The 23,629-nt window shown below is 41.9% G+C and overlaps 1 protein-coding gene across 3 annotated transcripts in view; it reads right to left on the bottom strand.

Annotated features, from left to right (window-relative positions):
* The window catches only part of LOC126147779 (telomerase Cajal body protein 1), a 118,628-nt gene that overhangs the window by 45,264 nt on the left and 49,735 nt on the right, over positions 1–23,629 (bottom strand). For all 3 annotated transcript variants that reach the window (XM_049915717.1, XM_049915715.1, XM_049915718.1), the window contains one exon: positions 6,768–6,872. In XM_049915717.1, the coding sequence (XP_049771674.1) occupies positions 6,768–6,872 (105 nt within the window). The remainder of the gene's footprint in view (positions 1–6,767; positions 6,873–23,629) is intronic.

The following is a 23,629-nucleotide window of genomic DNA, read 5'->3' as shown; positions in this document are numbered from 1 at the left end:
ACTTTGCCCCGCACCCGTTGAGGCTGTTGCCCTTTCTGCACTTTCCCGAGGCCATCTAACCTAAAAAACCGCCCAGCCCACGCCACACAATCCCTGCTACCCGTGTAGCCGCTTGTTGCGTGTAGTGGACTCCTGACCCATCCAGCGGAACCCGTAACCCCACCACCCTATGGCGCAAGTCGAGGAATCTGCAGCCCACATGGTCGCAGAACCGTCTCAGCCTCTGATTCAGACCCTCCACTCAGCTCTGTACCAAAGGTCCGCAGTCAGTCCTGTCGACGATGCTGCAGATGGTGAGCTCTGCTTTCATTCCGCTAGCGAGACTGGCTGTCTTCACCAAATCAGATAGCCGCCGGAAGCCAGAGAGGATTTCCTCCGATCCATAGCGACACACATCATTGGTGCCGACATGAGCGACCACCTGCAGATGGGTGCACCCTGTACCCTTCATGGCATCCGGAAGGACCCTTTCCACATCTGGAATGACTCCCCCCGGTATGCACACGGAGTGCACTTTGGTTTCCTTCCCCTCCCTTGCTGCCATATCCCTAAGGGGCCCCATTACGCGCCTGACGTTGGAGCTCCCAACTACCAGTAAGCCCACCCTCTGCGACTGCCCGGATCTTGCAGACTGAGGGGCAACCTCTGAAACAGGACAAGCAGCCATGTCAGGCCGAAGATCAGTATCAGCCTGAGACAGAGCCTGAAACCGGTTTGTCAGACAAACTGGAGAGGCCTTCCGTTCAGCCCTCCGGAATGTCTTTCGCCCCCTGCCACACCTTGAGACGACCTCCCACTCTACCACAGGTGAGGGATCAGCCTCAATGTGGGCAGTATCCCGGGCAACCACAGTCTTAGTCCGATCGGGGGATGCGTGGGACGAGCTGGCCGTCCCCGACTAACCCCCATCCGGTCCCACAGTGATGCCCATTGGCAACAGCCTCAAGCTGTGTGACCGAAGCCAACACTGCCTGAAGCTGGGAGCGAAGGGATGCCAACTCAGCCTGCATCCGAACACAGCAGTTGCAGTCCCTATCCATGCTAACGCTCCTCGTATATAAAAAGTGTATTCAAGTGGCAACTTATCTAAGTGAGGTGAAGTATAGCAAACCACTACGCAGCACAAGCCAACCTGAAATACTTCAGCAGCTATCACAGCTACAATTTTAGTGCTGATAATATGAAAACAGGAAAATCATCAACATTTTGAGCTTCCGCATCTAACAGAAAACAAAGGAATTCCTCTTTATAAAAATTTGGATACAGATCAGTCAGCAAACACAATAAGGTATCACTGTTTGCATGTTGCACTGTAGGTTGAAAACGTATCTCTTAATTTTATCACGAAAGGAAAAGAACACTGCTGTAAGCGATGTGCAGTTTTGGCCAGCAAGGTCACCAAATGATTAAAAAGATAGATAGTGGTGGTCTGTGATCAGGTGAAACATAGACCCATATAGAAAAATATGAGCATACACGATTACTAAACTTTCTTTTTCTACCTGAGAATAATGCTGTTGCGCTGAATTAAGGTTTTAGAGGCATATGTAAAAGGGTGTTTCCAGCTGACCACAAACTTATGAGCAAGGACAGCGCCAAGGCTGAACAGAGATGCGTCTGTGGATAACACAAGGTGCTGGTCTGGCTGAAAATGGGCCGACTGCAGGTTAGTTTTCAACAACATGAATGCCTGGTCACAAGTCGGGAAGCATTGTACAGGAACATCTTTAATTAATAATGCACGGAGTAGTTGTGCCACAGTAACAGCATATGGTATGAATTTGTGGAAGTGCGCAAGTTTGCCTAAAAATGCCTGTAATTTCTTGACAGACTTGGGGTGCGGCAACACCAAATTAGCACCAATATACTGGTACAATGGTTTAATGCCAGCATGCCATACTTCAATATTGTACTTTAATACTGCAGACTGTGAAACAGAAAATACAGCACGGAGGTTCTGGAAATGCTCCTCTGTAGAAGCACCAATCATTACTATGTCATCTAAATAGTGGACACAGCCTGGAACTGACGCAATAAGCTGCTCTAAAAAGCACTGAAAGATAGCTGGTGTGTTTGTGATGCCAAAAGACAAACACTGATATTGATATAGCCGAAATGGGGCATTGATAACTAGAAGGCATTTAGATTCCTCGTGGAAAGGCAGCTGTAAAAATGCCTCTGCCAAGTCAATCTTTGTAAAATAATAGCCTCCTGATAATTTTGCTAACAGCTCATCAGGGCAATGCAACAGATAGGTATCTATGATTGACTGAGCCATACCAAATTTTTTAAAATCACTACAGAGGCATAATTTACCAACAGGCTTTCTGACAATCACCAGTGGTGTTGACAATACACTGGAAGAAGTACCTCAAATAACATTAAGGGATTGAAGACAATGTAATTCTGCTTTTGCCTGATCATGTAAAGTTACTGGCACCGAACAGGCCCAGAAAAATCGCGGGCAGGCAGACTGTTTCAGTGTAATATGAGCCTGAAATTCTGTTGAACAACCCAGGCCTGTTGATAAGGAACTTAATTAGAAACCAAATTCACTTCATCATTGATGGAGACTCCAAAAAGTTTAAAAGTGTCCAACCTGTTGTAACTGCTACCGGGACAGTCGCGGGGTTGAAATGACGGAAAGTGCGGCGGGACCCACGGAGAGGCCCGTGAACAACAACACAACGGGAGAAGACAGACACGACCAACAAAGAACAGAATGAACAACAACAAGATCGAACAACGGAGTCACAAGGAAACCTAACAACCACGTCCACTCGTACACAGAACAAAAAAGTAAGTAAGCTATCTAACGCGAGGCAATATGTCCACAGACATACGCGAGATTAGACTGGCTGGCTGTGCGAGAGGCAGGAGCTTAAGTATGCTATCAGGGGCGCCGCTATTGGCCACTGGAACTACATGTTCCACTGTGGCATCCTCACACTAAAAGCGGGCCAGGAGGTGCACGCTGCCACAGCTTATAGCGCGATGGTGCAGAGACCTCTAGGGGTCTTCAACATCCATGACGTCTGGCGGGGATTCAAATTCCGCGGAGTGTGGTACCAGACAACTCAAACAGATTTTCAGTGTAAGCATTGTACACAACTAGGAATGTTATTGAAAAAACCATAGCCTTGTAAGTCACAGGTGCAGGAAACAGTCCAAGAATGAGAATCTGTCATTTGTTATCCCTCACCAGCCTCCATGACACTGGAGTCAGAAGGGGAGAAACCAAATCCATGTAAGTCTTGAGTATTCACTAACGCTGCTGATGCACCTGTGTCCACATGCATTTTCAACGGTTTGTTAAGCACATGCACTTCAACGTATATCTTGCTTTGAGACACCATCACTGCCGACACACTATTCACATCCATGGTTGTTTCATCCTTACTCAAGTTTGGAAAGGAGTTACATAAAGAAGCAATTTGTCGTTACTAATGGCACATATTAAATGTCACCCAGCACTTGGGACATGCGGTTCATTTGTGTTGAATGAAGCAGTATGGGCATGAAGGCACCAGAGCACAAGGCTGTCACTACTGAGACACAGGGTGGTGTTGTCGCAAACAATGATTACCTAGACAATGCTGAGACGTCTGTTGGACTGGAGCAATTACGTCTTTCTGGAACTTCAAACCAGGCTTCAACCTGACTACATGCAGCCCGTGAAACTTCAAATGCCTGCATTATGTTCAATACTTCTGTAAGTTTAGGGTTTTCACACTGTAGAGCTCACTCTTGAACTTCCCTATAAGGAACAAAACGTGTGATTGCATCACAAGCCATTGATCTGCATAGGATTCGCTTTGAACATTTGTCGCAAAATTATGACAACTAAGTCCATACAGTTCTGCTGCCCATGCTCTAAATGTCTGCTCTGGCCACTTCTGGCAGTGGTAAATTTCCACACGAGCAGCAATAACAAAAGTACATTTACAATGATAGGTAGAAAATAATTCACACATCTAATCAAAATATGGACTTGAAGGTTCTTGTAAGGAAATAAGCAGAGGCAATAACTGATACAGGCAAGGTGAAATCCACAACAAAAAAAGGGTCTTGCACAAGTTTACGTCTATTACCCCAAACACCTGAAAATGTTGCCACATATTTTTTCATAACTGTCTCAGTCTTCTGCTGCATCGTCATAATGCAGGGAACAGTGGCAGACATGTTGTTGGTGGAGCTGCATGTTGTCTCAATGTAGTAAACTGGAAATAGCAACTGTCAGTGCCGGCTGTTGCTCAAGAAGTGATTTCAGCATTCCGCCCATGGAAATTAAACGCAAAGGACCAATGACTGAAGAGGAACATGTGGAGTTGAATACCGTACTTGTCACCAAATAAGTGTTCTAACCCAACAACATTGTAATTCATTGCTCAAACACCACACACACACACACACACACACACACACACACACACACCACACACACACACACACACACACACACGGCAGACAAGGTAGAATACAATTACTGTAGTAACACACAAGTGGCTGGCGGAGCCTTGCACTCTGGTCTACATAGACGTAAGTTCCAACAGGGGGCACGGCCACAAGGCTGTGCATGCAACTGCTGTCGTATTAGCAGGCTGGGTGGCCTCTAGTGGCCAAATCAAGCACAAAATATGAAGCACCGCGCACACAAAATTGGTATTTACAGCAATGACAATGTTATCTGACAAAAGAAAACATTTCACACTGAATAACATCATCTTTCACAACAGCTGCTGCACCAATAATGATCTATGGCCCTTTGAGATAAAACTGAAGTTCAAACTGGAATGTGACACCTTTCAGAGAATACTGTAATATGATTAACTGAGTCTCCATTGGTTCTTAGTAAAACATTATAATAAATGAAAAGCTTTAGTTTGCTTTTGACTACAGTATTAATTTTATTGTGTTAACCGGTTTTTGGCTTACAATGCCACCTTCGGAAATTACTGACAATATTCAGTAAATATCTGAAGATGGCCATTTACTGACTGTAATCAGTAAATGTCTGAAGATTGCCTTGTAAGCCAAAAATCGGTTAACACAGTAAAATTAATACTGTAAAACAAAAGCAAACTAGTGCTTTTCATTTACTATTATACTGTCATTAAAATACTTATTATTGAACAACAAAAACAGTTATAGTGATTTATATCAAAGATATTTTGACTTTTATCCCCACAGGAGACAAATAATAATGAGTTGTGTGCATTTACATAGCAAGGAAAGTGTGTTTTCCGTCTCAATCATATCAGTCACTTAGAATTCAACAGAGGCTTAGTACCTCAAAGTCAACACTATTACAACCTCTGACAATAAAGTGCAGTGAATGAAGTCAGAACGGTCGATCAGGCAACACTGGTGACTCACAATGCTGCACCTGCTTATCAGCCAGTGTTGGCAAACCTGCCCCCACCATAGTTCAGTTGAGCATCGTGTGTGTTCTGTGTTAGACCTGTTGGACAAAGGACTTGTTTAGTGTGTTGGTTCTGAACTGAGAACAAGACAATGAACATGCAAAGGACCAATTTAAAGTTTTGCTTTAAGCTTGGCAAGACACCACATGAAACGCATGCAATGCTGTTCCAGGTTTATGGGTATCAAGCACAGTCCATGAAGAGTGTGTACGAATGATTTGCCAGTTTTTTAGGAGGCCGGGAAAGTGTTTCTGACAATCCCCGTAGCAGACGACTGGTGACTAACACCAGAGATGAAAACATTGAGAAAGTGAAGACATTAATCACGAACGACTGCTGATTAACTGTGCGCATGATAGCGGATGAACTGCAGATGAGCTGTGAATCCATACAACACATCCTTATCCAGGAGTTAGGGAAGAGGAAAACGTGTTTTCGTCTTGTGCCACATCGCTTGACTGACAATCAGAAGCACGCATGTTTAGAGGCTTCACAGGAATTTGTTGAAACGTTGGGTGCGAGTCCCAATTTCTTGAACTGTATTGTCACTGAGGATGAAACCTGGTACCTCCGTTACAACCCTGAAACGAAATGGCAAAGCATGGAATGGCATTCTCTGACATCATCTCATCGGAAAAAGGTCAGAGCTGAAAAATCATGCATCAAAATAATGCTCATCACCTTTTCGACAGTCAAGGCATTATCCACAAGGACTTTCTACCTGAGGGAATGATGCTGAACACTGCATGGTACTCTGAAATTTTGACCCATTTCATGCAACATCTACACAGGGTATGACCCCAGTATGCACAACAAGGTCCTGCTTTTTGGTTCGCCCACACACAGCCAATATTGGTCAAACAGTTCCTGGCAAAAAAGGAGGTGGTTCAACTTGAACATCCACCATACTCTCCGGATCTCAATCCTCCAGATTTCTTCCTATTCCCTTGACTCAAACTCACTTTGAAAGGAAAGAGATTTGACAATATTCCTGACATCCAACAAAATGTGACGCAGCTTTTGAACACCATTCCAGAGGAAGACTCCAAGCAAAGTTTCCAGGACATGTATCGCAGAGCTCAGTGGTGCATAGTTATGGGAGGTGACTATTTCGAAGGACAGTAAGCTAACTGTAGTTCATAGTTCATCTACATTAATGTTAAAGGAATATTAACCAAACTTTAATGTCAGAGGTTGTATTATGCTTACAGCTTTCCAAACCTCTTCAAAAACAGCTGGTGATCTTTCCCTCCAAACATATAAATTGCAGAATAGTTTTCTATTGTTATTACTGTAGCTCTACAAAGTAATTTGTTTTGTGTCATTAGAATGTCATTTACTTACCAACAGTCTTAAGGTAAGTGCCAACAGCATAGACACTACTAAGATTTGGGTTCACAGCTACACATGACACAATTCCAATTTTAGTTTCATTCTGGTACATTGGCACTGAAACAGATGGAAACACAGAATAATGTACTTTCCACAAAATTTTGGAAGTAAATCAATGAAAGTAGAAGCTCAAAGCAACAAACTGCATACTTTCACACCATCAATAATTAATGCAAATGTTAAGAGGCATCCCCATGAATATTCTGTCTGAAAAACTACCTCCTTTATTAAAACAATACATTATACTCCTAATATGCACTCCACAAATCTTCACCATTCTAAGAGATATCTAGTCATAACCCCATCAGTCCTCACACTTCACAGATTTAATTATTGCCCCATTTACTTGAGGCCCCCATCTTCCTTTGTCTCCTTACAAAAGTGTTCTGTAAAAAAAAAATCTACATATCTGGCACTGTGCAAGTTATTTTGATTCAATTTATTCACATAAAATGATCACTGAAGATCCCCCCCCCAGGACTGATGACCTCAGATGTTAAGTCCCATAGTGCTCAGAGCCATTCGAGCCATCCCCCCCCCCCCCCCCCCCACCTCCCCACAGTAATACAACTAACTGTTTTATTCTCCAGTTCCAGTGAACTGAAAACTGATCTTTCTGTTGCACGTCTAACACCACCCTTACCGTACCCCACACTGTTTTGATTTGTTCTGAGAGTTCTATATACTTACAAAGCTGATTTTACCTATCTGACAACTTCTGGTCACCAATCGCTCTGGTGTTTGCTGACAGGGAAGTTACATCCACATTGAGAAATGGTATGCTGCAGGTAAGAACCATCTCCAAATATTAAACAATAGAAAATCCAGGATGGAATCACAACAATATTATGAAAAGGATAGATTGCAACTCATCACACAGAGCAGACACTGAGTCACAGATAGGTGCAACAAAAAGACTGCTGTACATTTCAAGCTTTTGGCCATACGGCCACTGAGGCCTCAATGGCCACAGACAGTGGTCGTGTGTGTGAGTTGTGTTTGTGTCAATTTGTGTTTTCTACTTTAGAAGAAGGTCTTCTGGCCGACAGCTCAAATATACAGCAGTCTTTTTGTTGTTCTTGTCTGTGATTCAACATGTTAGTGATGTGATTGAAAAGGGATATGGGAGAGTAGCATCCTTGCATTTTTCCGTTTGAGTATTGTTTAGAGCTATTGTTCGTGCTGCTCTAAAATTGAAATCAGCTTTTCTTCTATGCAGGAAGTGTGAACGACAACACAAGTTTTTTGTGTTTTACTAATCACACAATACATTGCAGACCTCGTAGGTCATCATAAGGCACAAATTGTTTTTATGCATTATTCATTTCTGCTCTTGAGTAAGGTGATACAAAATGTTATGTTGCTGTTATGAAGAGATCAGGTGTTAGGTTTTGAAACTCACGTAGCAAATAATAGACAATTCTGTTAAGAAAAAGTGAAAATATGGTAAGAAAAAGTGAAAAACTAACCTAAAAATATAGGAAGAACATTTTTAACATTTTAATGCAGCATACATCAGCTGACATTTCAGTGTTAAAAATATTCTTCCTGAATGCTTTGGTAAATTTTTCACAGTGTCTCATAACTTTGTTGTTTGATCTGTGGGTTTTGAAACTTAATATCAAACCTCTTCACAAAAAGAACATATATTTTGCATCACTCAAGAATAGAAGTAAATTATATATTAGAAATATTTGCATCTGATGATGTGTACACAGGGTCTAAATGCATTGTATAATTCAATAAAACATGGAACATAGTGGCTGAATATGTTACCATTCTTAATTAACTGTGTTCCATACAATTATATCCACATCTGCAAAACGTGGGTAAAACTAGCTTTTTTCTGTTTGTGTACATAAGTGCATCTATGTATCTTTATCCTTTTGTAATGCTTATTATGCTTACGAGTGCAGAGATTTCCACACACTGTCTCCTCTATTGCCTTATTCACATTGACTGCCTTTCATATCTATCCTTGACCTTAACTGTCTTGCCTGAACATCATAACAGAAACACTCGTTCCTATCAGAACACAATCCTTTAAGTCCCACTCCATCACTCAGATACTTTCTCAAAGTCTTTTTCCAGTAATAAGAGCCTGAGTTTGGAGTAGCCTCCATAATCATATGAGAGAACTGAACATCATCTCCATCTTCAAAAGGGCAGTTAATGATGCATTTACTGAACCAATAATGTCTACTTTTACCCTGTACATACTGGTTACCTCATTTCATCCTTCGTTCCAACCAGATTCTCGTCATTTCCCATTGCTCTTACTATTTCGCAGCAACAGCAGCAGCACCATTAGTAGTACTACTGCTAGTATTAACATTACTGGTTTTTAGACAGTACTATTTATTCACACTGTCTCTACATACATTCGAATCATTTTTAATTAATACTATTTTATTACAAGTTGTCATATTAAAATTGTTGTTATTACTAAAGTAACTGTGAAGTGAAATACAAAAATAATGGATGCATAAGATCCCGATCCAATGTACAAGATGACCCTAATCTGATGAGGTTAAATAAATTAGATAACAAGTTGCTTATAACTAACTGTGACTTTAAATAAGTGTTAATGTCAATGTCTAAAGGATACTAATGGACCTGATACAGTCGAATACTTCCTGGTAATATTTGACATCGTACGCCTCTTCTGCATAAGACCTAGGCAATGTGAGGCACACAAAAGAAATGATGCAAGTGATAATTACGTAAAAATAAACAGGAAAAAATTTTATTTTTTCCTTAATCAAATATAAAGAGAAATGATGCGGGGAGAGGCAGATAGAATGAAGTCAACAGTTGTCATATCCTGGGAGAGTGAAGGAAGAAAATGTAAGTGTATACGCAGGTCAAAAACATGACTACTAGATAATAAATTACAAACATGACCTAGCAGTGGAGGCTTGCAAAACTTATATGCAATAATGAGACACAATAAAGTTGGGAACTTAGTTAGCCTTGATTACAAATACTGTATTGTAACATAACAACAATAGCAGCACATAGCCAGTATGGATATTACGAGGAATCTCTCATCAAAGAAATCAGGGATAGTATCACTACTTAAGACAATAATCAAGAGCCATCTGTAATAGCTTATTACAGAAAACATTGCAAGTCTTTTAGGAAGTGTGTCACAAGCTTAAGAGATACTTCAGTAGATACAATATTTAAGCACATGTTCAGCACCCCAAAATTTAGTACAGACTGTATAATTACTGCTGTTCAAGGAGTAAAGGAGCATTTTTGTGAGTGATGTTCAATCATTACTGGCTGCTGTCAAACTCCATATTCTTAACCATTCAATGCAAATACGAGAGTGTACTGAAAAGTAATGCCTCCAAATTTTTTAAAAAGAAAACTCCTAAAGAACTAAATACAACACATGTTATTAACATTCTACATTTTTATTCTTCATGTCTCCGTATTTAATACTCAATACCTTGGTTACGAACACATTTCTCCCAACAAGAGAAGAGTTTGTTGACACTGTCACTATAGAACATTTCATTTTGTTGGCAGAGCCACAAGCTCACCTCTGCTTCCACCACTTCATCACTATCAAAGTGCAGTACTCGAAGATGTTCTTTAAGTTTTGGAAATACATGGAAATCAGATGGCACCATCACTGTGCTTCTGCATAGTCTGGCATTTTCAAACTGAAGGAGAGAGTGTTCCTTGTGTGGATGAACTCTTTCAACTCGAAACACGATCAAAGCACAGTGTTTTTCACCCAGTGACAGAGTTACAATACACACCACTATGTTAAATGCTACAATTTGGAGCCCTCTTGTGATAGAGAATAAAGCTGTAGAATGTTAACAGCATTTGTTTTATTTAAAAAGCTTTAAGAGTTTTCACAGAAAAAATCTGGAGGTATTATTTTTCACCACGTCCTCGTATTTCGAATTTACCTTCTCATTCTGCTGGTAGAATTTATGAAATACCTTTAAACTTTTTCACAATAATTATGACTCTGATAGGCTTCTTATTAGAGTAATTACTACCTACACTCATTTCTCAAATAGCCAATATTGTCCTTAATCTAAACTTATTATTGAAAAAAAAAATTCAAACTTCAACAGTCTGGGAGTGTTAATAAAATTTTCTTTATTATTTACTTCTTTTCAACTTTTATTTGAACAAAACAAAATATGTTCTTTTATAGTAACACTACATCATAAGGTGGTGACCACAACTGGAACTGACTTGGCCTATGTTATTTTGCTAATCAAAGTTGATCCTAATTATCAGTGAAATACTGTGAGAGTAACATTTATACAACACAGATTCCTGAATTCACCCTGATCTGAGCTCATTTTATGAGCTAGCTCAGATAAATTGCTTTCTAAAATAAACCCTTAGACTGTGGCCAGAGTGCAGCATGGTGGATAAACAGAGAGTATTGTTTGGACAGTTTAATACATTGTATGAGAGATTATGATTAGATCCTGATAAATTTCATGAATGCAGAGAATGTCTGTGCTACATTTTATTACATTTTGAAAAACATCAGTGCTTGAGAGTACCCTGCATAAAGTTCCATTCAACTGTACCACCAGAGGAAAAACTTGTAGTAGCCTTGACGTAAGTAAATTTAACACTTTTTTTTAATTTTTAAAATTTTATATTATATAAAAACAGTATTAAATAATTTAAACAATTGCATGTAACACCACTAGTGGAAAGAAATGTAAAAGATATGTTTGTGAAAACATTTTGTCAAAATGTCTGTTCCTTTTTGAACATGTTCTTTCGGACATGTCCAAAAGAACATGTCCAAATGTCCAAAAGAACATGTCCAAAGGAACAGACACCATTTGGATCCTGCAGCCACCATGAATCAAAGCACAAAGGAATTAATGATATTTGCTGCCAGTTGGCACTAACAGGAGGCGTGCTAGGGTAATCCATGCAGTCGCAATGATCGCTGTGTCTGCATGGCACAGTAATCAGTGCATCTGCCCAGTAAGCAAGAGCTTCATGTTCAAATCCTGATCTGGCATAAATTTTCAACTTTCCCCATTGATTTAAATCAATGTCCACTGGCAGCTAATGTCATTAATTCCTTTGTATCTTGATTCATAGCAGCCGCAGGATCAAAATGGTGTCAGTTCCTACAGGCACGTCTTTCGGACATCTCCTAGAAACATAGAATTAAAGTAAAGGCAACCAATTGATTTCTATTCATCCTCTTTTATCACATGCCTTATTCCACAAGTAACAAGTGCTACCTTCATTTCGCAGACTGAATACAGGCAAATTACACACTGGCAGTTTTCTCAGGCAGAATATTTGAAGAAGTTACCCCATAATTCACCTGAAGTGATTTGGGGGGACGGGCTCCTTCAAAATACAAATCTAGTATCTAATCCTCATGACACTTTTCTTTGGGTTTTTTCCTGGGATATTAGTACTGAGCTCCAGCAGCAGTTATACATAGCAATTAATATCTGCATCTACAGCTACATTTACATCCACACTCCGCAAGCCACCTGACTGTGTGTGGCAGAGGGTACCTTGAGTACCTCTATCGGTCCTCCCTTCTATTCCAGTCTTTGATTGTTCATGAAGGATTGTCGGTATGCCTCTGTGTAGGCTCTAATCTCTCTGATTTTATCCTCATGGTCTCTTCGCGAGATATACGTAGGAGGGAGCAATATACTGCTTGACTCCTCGGTGAAGGTATGTTCTCGAAACTTCAACAAAAGCCCGTACCGAGCTACTGAGTGTCTCTCCTGCAGAGTCTTCCACTGGAGTTTATCTATCATCTCCGTAATGCTTTCACGATTATTAAACGATCCTGTAACGAAGCGCGCTGCTCTCCGTTGGATCTTCTCTATCTCTTCTATCAACCCTATTTGGTAAGGATCGCACACTGCTGAGCAGTATTTACGCAGTGAGCGAACAAGCATACTGTAACCTACTTTCTTTGTTTTCGGATTGCATTTCCTTAGGAGTCTTCCAATGAATCTCAGTCTGGCATCTGCTTTACCAACGATCAACTTTATATGATCATTCCATTTTAAATCACTCCTAATGCGTACTCCCAGATAATTTGTGGAATTAACTGCTTCCAGTTGCTGACCTGCTATTTTGTAGCTAAATGATAAGGGATCTATCTTTCTATGTATTCACAGCACATTACACTTGTCTACATTGAGATTCAATTGCCATTCCCTGTACCATGCTTCAATTCGTTGCAGATCCTCCTGCATTTCAGTACAATTTTCCATTCTTACAACCTCTCGATATACTACAGCATCATTCGCAAAAAGCCTCAGTGAACTTCCGATCTCATCCACAAGGTCATTTATGTATATTGTGAATAGCAACGGTCCTACGACACTCCCCTGCGGCACACCTGAAATCACTCTTACTTCAGAAGACTTCTCTCCACTGAGAATGACATGCTGCGTTCTGTTATCTAGGAACTCTTCAATCCAATCACACAATTGGTCTGATAGTCCATATGCTCTTACTTTGTTCATTAAATGACTGTGGGGAACTGTATTGAATGCCTTGCAGAAGTCAAGAAACACGGCATCTACCTGGGAACCCGTGTCTATGGCCCTCCGAGTCTCGTGGACAAATAGTGCGAGCTGGGTTTTACACGATCGTCTTTTTCGAAACCCATGCTGATTCCTGCAGAGTAGATTTCTAGTCTCCAGAAAAGTCATTATACTCTAACATAATACATGTTCCAAAATTCTACAACTGATCGACATCTGTTCAACGTCCCTTCTTGAAAACGGGTATGACCTGTGCCCTTTTCCAATCCTTTGGAACGCTAAGCTCTTCTAGAGACCTACGGTACACCGCTGCAAAAAGGGGGACAAGTTCCTTCGCGTACTCTGTGTAAAATTGAACTGGTATCCCATCGGGTCCAGTGGCCTTTCCTCTTTTGAGTGATTTTAATTGTTCCTCTATTCCTCTGTCGTCTATTTCGATACCTATCATTTTGTCATCAGTTCGACAATCTAGAGAAGGAACTGTAGTGCTATCTTCCTCTGTGAAACAGCTTTGGAAAAAAACACTTAGTATTTTGGCCATTAGTCTGTCATCCTCTGTTTCAGTACCATTTTGGTCACAGAGTGTCTGGACATTTTGTTTTGATCCACCTACCGCTTTGACATAAGACCAAAATTTCTTAGGATTTTCTGCCAAGTCAGTACATAGAACTTTACTTTCGAATTCATTGAACGCCTCTCGCATAGCCCTCCTAACACTACATTTCGCTTCACGTAATTTTTGTTTGTCTGCAAGGCTTTGGCTATGTTTATGTTTGCTGTGAAGTTGCCTTTGCTTCTGCAGCAGTTTTCTAACTCAGTTGTTGTACCACGCTGGCTCTTTTCCATCTCTTACGATCTTGCTTGGCACATACTCATCCAACGCATATTGTACGATGGTTTTAAACTTTGTAGACTGACCCTCAACACTATCTGTACTTGAGACAAAACTTTTGTGTTTAGATGTCAGGTACTCTGAAATCTGCTTTTTGTCAGTTTTGCTAAACAGAAAAATCTTCCTACCTTTTTTAATATTTCTATTTACGGCTGAAATCATAGATGCAGTAACCGCTTTATGATCGCTGATTCCCTGTTCTGCGTTAACTGTTTCAAATAGTTTGGGTCTGTTTGTCACCACAAGGTCTAATACGTTATCGCCACGAATCGGTTCTCTGTTTAACTGCTCAAGGTAGTTTTCAGATAAAGCACTTAAAAAAATTTCACTGGATTCTTTGTCCCTGCCACCCGTTATGAACATTTGTGTCTCCCAGTCTATATCCAGCAAATTAAAATCTCCACCCAGAACTATAACATGGTGGGGGAATCTACTCGAAATATTTTCCAAATTATCCTTCAGGTGCTCAGCCACAACAGCTGCTGAGCCAGGGGGCCTATAGACACATCCAATTACCATGTCTGAGCCTGCCTTAACCGTGACCTTCACCCAAATTATTTCACATTTCGGATCTCCGTCAATTTCCTTCGATACTATTGTACTTCTTATTGCTATAAACATGACTCCCCCTTCACTGTCCAGCCTGTTTCTGCGGTATACATTCCAATCTGAGTTTAGAATTTCATTACCGTTTACATCTGGTTTCAGCTAACTTTCTGTCCCTAGTGCTATGTGGGCACTGTGACCGTTTATTAATGAGAGCAGTTCTGAGACCTTTCTATAGACGCTCCTGCAGTTTACCATTAGCACATTAATATTATTATTCCCTGCTGAATTTGCCTACTCCTACCTTGCCATGCCTCAGGAGGCATCTTGTCGGGCCTAGGGAGGGAATTCTCTAACCTAAAAAACCCACATTTGCACTGCACACGTACTCTGCTACCCTTGTAGCCACTTCCTGTGTGTAGTGCACGCCTGACCTATTCAGGGGGACCCTACATTTCTCCACCCGATAGCGGAGGTCGAGAAATTTGCACCCCAGATCTCCGCAGAATCGTCTGAGCCTCTGGTTTAAGCCTTCCACTCGGATCCAAACCAGAGGACCGCAATCTGTTCTGGGAATTATACTACAAATAGTTAGTTCAGATTCCACCCCGCGATCGAGGCTTTCCGCCTTCACCAACTCCGCCAACCGCCTGTATGAACTGAGGATGACCTCTGAACCCAGATGGCAGGAGTCATTGGTGCCGACATGAGCAACAATTTGCAGTCGGGTGCACCCAGTGCTCTCTATCGCTGCCGGCAGGGCCTCCTCCACATCTCGGATGAGACCCCCTGGCAAGCAGACAGAGTGAACACTGGCCTTCTTCCCCGACCTTTCCGCTATTTCCCTAAGGGGCTCCATCACCCGCCTAACGTTGGAGCTCCCAACCACTAATAAACCCCTCCCCCTGTGTGCCTGCTTGGACCTTGCTGAAGGAGCGGCCACATGTCCACTCACAGGCAGAGCGGGCGATGCCACACGGCCAGCCTCCACATTGACCCTCCGCCCCGTGCGCCGTGAACGCCGCTGAACCCGCCACTCCCCTTGGGGAGAGGGTGGCCCAACCGCGCCCGGTACCAGCGGAGATGTCTCGACGGCAGGGACAGGGGGTGAAGCATGTAACACCTGGAGTGTACCATGCGACGCACCAGACTCCCCACTACAGCTACACTCCGAGGCAGCAGCCTGAAGACGGCTGACTGCGGCCATAAACACGTTCAGCTGTTCGTGAACAGTGGCCAGCTCCTCCTGCGTCCGTACACAGCAGTCACACATCCTATCCATCCTGAGAAACCAAATTACTGTAGAGAGTTAATCAACTTTTAACTAGACTGCTAATTCACTAAAGGCGGCTGTTAGTTGACTAAACTGTGGTTACTAGACACTTCTTGTAGAAAACAATGAAAATAGCACTACCTGTCTGGACTGTATTCAAAACAAACACTAGCACTACTGGCACTATGGCTGACTAAAGGGACTCTCTCTGACTGTATTCAAAACAGACACGAAATCTATGGAACACTATTACTAGCACTCGACAATTAAAGCTTTTTAAAAGCAAAAACACACGAAAGAAGAAGTGACAAGTAAGAAAAATACAGTTAATACTTTAATTAACGTAGCTCGCTGCACAGCAGACGTGACGCAGACGGCAGTTACGATGACACTCCTAGGGAACATACCTAATCAATGCAGACTGCCTTTGTTCATTACAAATAAAATTATTTTGAAAGCTGTATTATCTGAACCTCAGCTGTCAATAATCACAACTCAGCCAGACTAACTGGCACCAGAGTAACAAACAAAATCTGATAAAACAATGGAAAATCCAAGATGTATTGATGACAATATTATGAAAAGAATAGATTGCTACTCACCATATTGTGGAGATTCTAAATCACAGACAGGTCACATACATCCTCTCACCACCACCTACCCCAGTCTGTTCACAGGCATCACCTATCCCATCAAAGGTACTACTTGTGAAACCGGTCATGTGGTCTACGAGCTAAGCTGCAACCACTGTGCTGCATCCTACATTGGCAAGGCAACCAACAAGCTATCTGTTGGCATGAATGGCCACTGACAAACTGTGGCCAAGAAACAGCTGGAGCACCCAGTTGCTGAGTGCAATGTCCAATACAATATTCTTCATTTCAATGATTTCTTCACAGCCTGTGCCATCTTGATCTTTCCTACCAACATCGACTTTTCTGGTGCACAGGTGGGGGAATTCTCCCTCAAATGCATCCTATGTTTCCGGGTCCTTCACTCGTTTATCCCCTTACCTGTTCCCAGTCCAGCACTGCACAGCTTTCTATCTCACCAACACACCCACAGTCTTCTAACTTCTCTCCTTTCCTGCTCCCCCCCCCCCCCCCAACCCCCTATTGCTGTCTAACCTCCTGGCTGTACATAAATGCTCTACCCGTCCCCCACCTGTATCCAGCCAGAGACAGTGGTTACGTGTGTGAGAATTTTGTGTGTGTGTGTGTGTGTGTGTGTGTGTGTGTGTGAGAATTTTGTGTGTGTGTGTGTGTGTGTGTGTGTGTGTGTGTGTTATCTAATTCAGAAGAAAGTCTTTTGGTCAAAAGCTTACTTTTTTAGCAGTATTTTAATTGTGCATGTCTGTGACTCTGCATTTCCAGTATATGGTGATTAGCAATCTATCCTTTTCATAATAAAATCTGGTATTTGCACTAACATTCAGGCAGAATGAAGAAAACTGCAGCTGTTTGCACAGATTCTTTATACATCATTCTGTTGTCATCACTCTGGGAATAAAGCACTTTTTCCAGATATTAGTCATTGTTGCCATAAAAAATTTGGAAGGGTGATATGCCGTCCTGGCTTCAGGTAGCATTCCCTCTACAATTACATCCACATACATACTCCACAACCCACAATGTGGTGTGTGGTGGTGGGTACTTTGTACCACTAATAGTAGTTTCCTTTCTTTTCCCACTCGCAAATAGAGCAAGGAAAAAACCACTGCCCATACATCTCAGTACAAGTCCCACTTCCTCTTGTCTTACCTTTGTTGTCCTTACACAAAATGTACATTGGCAGACAGCTTCAAATGATGGTTCTCTAAATTTTCTCAACAGGTTTCCACAAAAGAATCATCATCTTACCTCCACAGATTCCCACTTGAGTTCACGAAGCACCTCTGTAATACTCGCATGTTGTAAACCCTAACAGTAACAAATCTAGCAGCCTGCCTCTGAATTGCTTCCACATCTTTCTTCAATCTGACCCAAACACTCGAGCAGTACTCAAGAATAGTGTTCTATACATGGTCTGCTTTACAAATGAATCACACTTTTCTAAAATTCTCCGAATAAACTGAAGTCTGGCATTCATCTTTCCTGCTATCATCCTTAAAGTGCTTGCTCCATTTCATATCACTTTGCAATGTTATGGCCAGATATTTAATCAACATGACTGTGTCAAACAGTACTTTGGTAATGCTGTATTAAAATATTATGGGATTTTTTTCCCCTACTCATTTGCATTAACTTACATTTTTTTACCATTAGAGCAGGTTGCCATTCATCGTAATTTTGTCTAACAAGGAGACGACACGACCGTGGGGTCGGGGATTTGTCTGAAATTTTGTGTGGTGAAAGAGGACCCCAAACACATCACATGGTTAAAATATTAGGACGCACTGCTCGGAAAATCCTGAGAAAAATTGATCCAAATTTCTTAGGTGCCTTATGAGTATAAAATGTTAGTCCATTGCCGAGCCACCGTCTGGCATAGATGGTTAGCGCTTGGACTCTTATGCCAGAGGTCTCGGGTTCGATTCCTCCTCCGGCACTTTTTTTTTCCTTCTGTTTCATTTTCTTTTGTTATTCCACCAATTATTCAAAAAGTTTCTCAAACCTACATTATTTTTAAAACATTATTTTAGCTCAAGAATGTAAAGTTTTTCATTCACTGAAAAAAATTCATGCTCGTTGTTCTATTTCGTTTTATGGTGTTTCAAGATTTAAAGGGGCTTTGTAAGGGTCCCCTTGGGATTATAACAGTCATCTGTGCATAGGACTGCGCGAGCCGTGAGAAGCAAATGGCAGTTTTTTGATTTCGTTGTGAACAGGCGTGCCTGTTTCAAATTTCAACGTGTTATTCCGATCCGAATTTAAACATGCCGACTGAAGAAGTTGCTGGTTCATCTGGAATAGGAGAAGAAATTCCTGAAGAATCCATTCATAGTGATCTATCAAAATTATGATTGAAGGACGCAGTGGTGTATTATGAAAAGCTGTTGATGGAAAATAATTTAACTGCAACGACATCTTCAGAAGAAATCTCTCGCGATGCTATGTTATTGGCTGGAGAACTTTATAATAATACACTGGAACTTTTGGGTGAAAAACATTCATAACTGACGAGGAATTAATTCACGCTCATGAGGATTGCGAAGAACGTGAGGAGAACGATGAACAGTTCGAAGTGCCACAAAGTGATTCGTGTCCAGACGAATATAAACCGTCACCGAAAAGATTTAAAAGTGACATGATTCCCATTGCCTACAAAGTCAAAGTCGTGAATATTGCTAAAGCACACTCCACGTGGTCCTTGGCGACATTGCAAAAAAAAGAATGCCGCCAACTGAAGAGAAAAGAATATCTTTCACAATGGGAGAAAGATATTAAAAGTGGTGATACGCGAATGGATAAATTTGAGGTGATAGATTCGTGGGCCTACAACCGTTTTGTGGAAGCAAGACAGCAATATCAGCAAATCACGACAAGAAATTTACAGCAATGGGCATTGGCTGCAGCTGCACAATTCGTCGATTTCAAATTCAAGGTGTCTGATCGATGGGTCACGGCACACAATTTCACAACGCAAGATCACAAAACTGGTTTCAAAAAAAGAAGCGGCGTCAATGGAGGACATCCAGGAGTTTGTGGAGACCTTTTGTTGGCAGACGTGCCGTTTAATCCCTCAATACCATGAGGATTATGTGATAAATACTGACCAAACAGGTAAATACATGTTTTCTGCATACAAAATGTTTTTACCGATGTAAAATATATCAATTTAAATTTAATTACAGAAAAAGATATTTGCATAGACATTTGAATATTGTTTAATATTAAAATTACTATCATTTCAGGTTGCCAATATCAATCTGTTTTTAACAGGACTCTCACTGAAAAAGGGAGTAAAACAGTTTTCATGAAAAGTCAGATTTGAATAAAGTGACGCATTCGTACACGACACAATATTCAATAACATTATCCGGAAAACTGCTCCCACATGTTTTCATATGCTTACACGAAGCGACCGGTCATTTCGGACATCGTATTTACAAATTAATATATGGCTATGCCAATACTTATACAAATGTCGTCATAACATCATCGAAGTCCGGAAAATTAACAACAGTTTTATACATGGATTTTCTCCGGAAATGTTTAAAATCTTACCTCGGAGAGAATAAATATTTACTTTTTATTGGCTCTTGGGGACGTCAAATTAAGCTAAAGATATATGATGCAATTTTTCAAGATGACAAAAATATGCCATCTTAGTCTGTAAAAGTCATACTTCCAAAATGCACTTCTCTAATGCAACCTTGTGACGTTTACTTTTACAGGCAAGTTAAAAATTTCATAAAGGGCTCGCAAAATTGCAGTGCATTGTTACAGGAGAATCGTGAAATTAATTCCCGGGAAGATTGCATAAAAATTCATTCTATAATTCACTATCAATTATCGTCACCAATATTTCGAGACGTGATTCAATATGCCTGGTTTGTCTCAAAATTATCAGAAACTCGAAACACTTTCGTAAATGTTAATGGGGCATGTTTTTGTACAGATTTATTGCAAACGCCATGTGATTGTAAAAAATCCACTTTTATATGCTGCGCAAGATGTCGCAAAAATTATTGCTTTGTTTGTTTTTACGATAATTACCACTGCGGTTCTTGTTTATAAATATTACATGTATAAAAATTGAATGTTTCCCAATCAACTTTGTTATTCTGATTAAAAAGCCAATGTTTCTCCTCATATACTTTACAATGAAAAATGGAAAACCCAGTGCCATGAATTGTGTTGTTGGACAAAAAGAAAATAATTTTTATTCAATAATGTAACTAATTTGTTAAAGACAATGTAGGTTTGGGGAAACTTTCTGAATAATTGCTGGAATAACAAAAGAAAATGAAACAGAAGAAATAAAAAAAAAAAGTGCCGGAGGAGGAATCGAACCCGAGACCTCTGGCATAAGAGTCCAAGCCCTAAACATCTAGGCCAGACGGCGGCTCGGCAGTGGACTAACATTTTATACTCATAAGGCACCTAAGAAACTTTGGATCGATTTTTCTCTGGATTTTCCGAGTAGTGTGTCCTAATATTTTAACCACATGAGGTGTTAGGGGTCCTCTTTCATTACACAAAATTTCAGACAAATCCACGACCCCACGGTTGTGTCGTCTCCTTGTAAGTCATGTTGCGTCCTTCTACAGTCACTAATAATAACAACTTCCCATCCACCACAGCATAATCAGCAAAAGGCTGCAGATTGCTGCTCATCCTGCTTGTCAGATCATTTATCTACATAGTGAAAAATAAGTAGTCCTTTCACAAATTTCTTGGCACTACTGACCATGCCGTTGTCTATACCCACATGAAGCAGTTTCACCAAGCGCAAATCTGTGATTGTTTCAACAAAAAGTTCCATATAACAAATATGTAAACTGAGTCAGACATCGTTTTTGTTATAACTTCAAGTTGAACAAATATATTTCAAGGAAGATGCAATACATGAAAGTCACAGATCTAGTAAACAGAGTAAGACATGTGTACACTTTAACAGTCAAATCATAACTGAGTCCGAGTCTAGCACCCGCTGGCTGGCTGGCCGCTTAGGTGGCACTGCTGCTGCATGGCTGGCAGACACCGCCGCATTTAGAGGACGCGCGTAACTGCGCGGCGGCACTTTGAAAGATTGGCGAGTCACAACACTTTTCCCCCCTTTGAATATTTTGCACAGGTCTTGATGGAGGTGGCCTGTAGATTGCTAACGTCCATAGGTGTTGTTTGACTGGCCGTAAAGTCTCGAGGAGGCGGCTTCCCGTACGGACGGAAGTGTCCCCGATGACAACGGGTCGAGATGACAGGAGATGTGGGGGTCGAATCTGCTGGGGCCCCGTGCACCAATCTGCCCGCTGCGGCAAGTCCAGCTGTTATAACAGGAGACATGGGCGATGTGCCCGCATCCGAAGGAGAAGGAGGCGAGTAGAGTTGCTCCGATAGATGATGGTCATCTCGTTCTGCACGGGCAAGTCTCCTGGTGGCGTCAGTTCTTGTGCCGGTATGATGGTGAGAGGACTGTGTTGTGAGTAATGAGAGATTCCAGTATCACGAGTGCCGGGTAGAGCCGAAGGTGGTGTAGCAGCATCCATAACAGGCATTGCTGGCACACAAGGCCGAACTGGTCCGAATGACGCACTGCAACACCCGTGTCCGTCTGGATTTCATACAGGTGTTGGCCACGGTGTCGTAAGATGCGGCCAGGACTCCATTTTGGTCGCCTGCCATATCCCCGTACCAATACAAGGTTGTCGGCGGTGAACCGGCCTTTCGAAGGCACCCCCGGCCGTGAGGTGGAAGGCCGCAGAAGATCAAGTAGCGTGTGGGGCTGTCGGCCATGTAAGAGCTCAGCCGGGCTGTGGTCGCCCATAGTGGTGAAACAATAACAAGCCAGAAATTGGAGAAGCGCATCATCAGCAGCAGAAGAAGTCAGGAGTTTCCTCATCTGAGCCTTAAATGTGCCGACCAGTCGTTCAGCATCACCATTTGACTGTGGATTTCGGAACGGAGGGGCCGTGACATGCATGACACCGTGACAGGCACAAAAATCCGCATAATCGGAAGAGGCAAATTGTGGACCATTATCAGTAACAAGAGTAGAGGGAAGGCCTTCCAAAGAGAAAATGCAAGCTAGAGAGTTGGTGGTTCCCGCGGTGGTAGGCGACGTGCAACGGACAATGAAAGTAAAGTTAGAGTAGGCGTCAATAAGGAGAAGCCAATAAGTACCTAAAAAAGGTCTCGCGAAGTCAGCATGAATATGCTCCCAGGGCTTCTCAGGCGAAGGCCACGGTGACAAAGACGACTTCGGGGCGATGGTCTGTGACGCACAAGGGCCGCAGGCAGCGACCATGTGTGCAATTTCAGAGTCGATGCCAGGCCAGTACACACAACGGTGCACCAGAGATTTTGTGCGAGAGACACCCCAGTGTCCTTGGTGAAGGAGGCGCAAGACCGAAGCACGCAAGATGCAGGCACCACAACACGCGGCGAAGCATTTTCAGTGGAAAGGAGGATAACACCATCCCTAGCCATGAGGTGGTAACGCAAAGCGTAGTAGTTCTGCAACGGATCAGAAGTATTAGCAACGGACGATCTGGCCAACCCTTCTGAATACAGCGTAAAACCCAGGAGAGGGTAGGGTCAGAACCCCTAGCAGCCGCCAGCCGGTCCCTGGTGATGGGGAACCAGTCCACAACCCGCTGCTCGGCAACATCCAGGTGGAAACACAAAAGTTCATCCCTATCTAATGCCAGATCAGGACCCATGGGAAGGCGAGACAGTGCATCAGAATTCGCATGTTGAGCCGTCGGCCGGAAATGAATCTCATAATTGAAACGAGACAATTAAAGATACCCAACGCTGGAGGCGGTGTGCAGCCTTGTCGGGAAGTGACGTTGATGGATGAAACAAGGGAACAAGTGGTTTGTGATCCATAACAAGATGAAATTTGGATCTGTAGAGAAAAACACCAAACTTATAAAGAGCATAAATAATGGCCAAAGCTTCTTTTTCAATCT

The sequence above is a fragment of the Schistocerca cancellata genome, chromosome 2, assembly GCF_023864275.1.
Source record: "Schistocerca cancellata isolate TAMUIC-IGC-003103 chromosome 2, iqSchCanc2.1, whole genome shotgun sequence".
Taxonomy (NCBI): Eukaryota; Metazoa; Arthropoda; class Insecta; order Orthoptera; family Acrididae; genus Schistocerca; species Schistocerca cancellata.
Note: the sequence above shows the minus strand (reverse complement) of the source record. Positions and strands in the feature narration are given on the sequence as shown.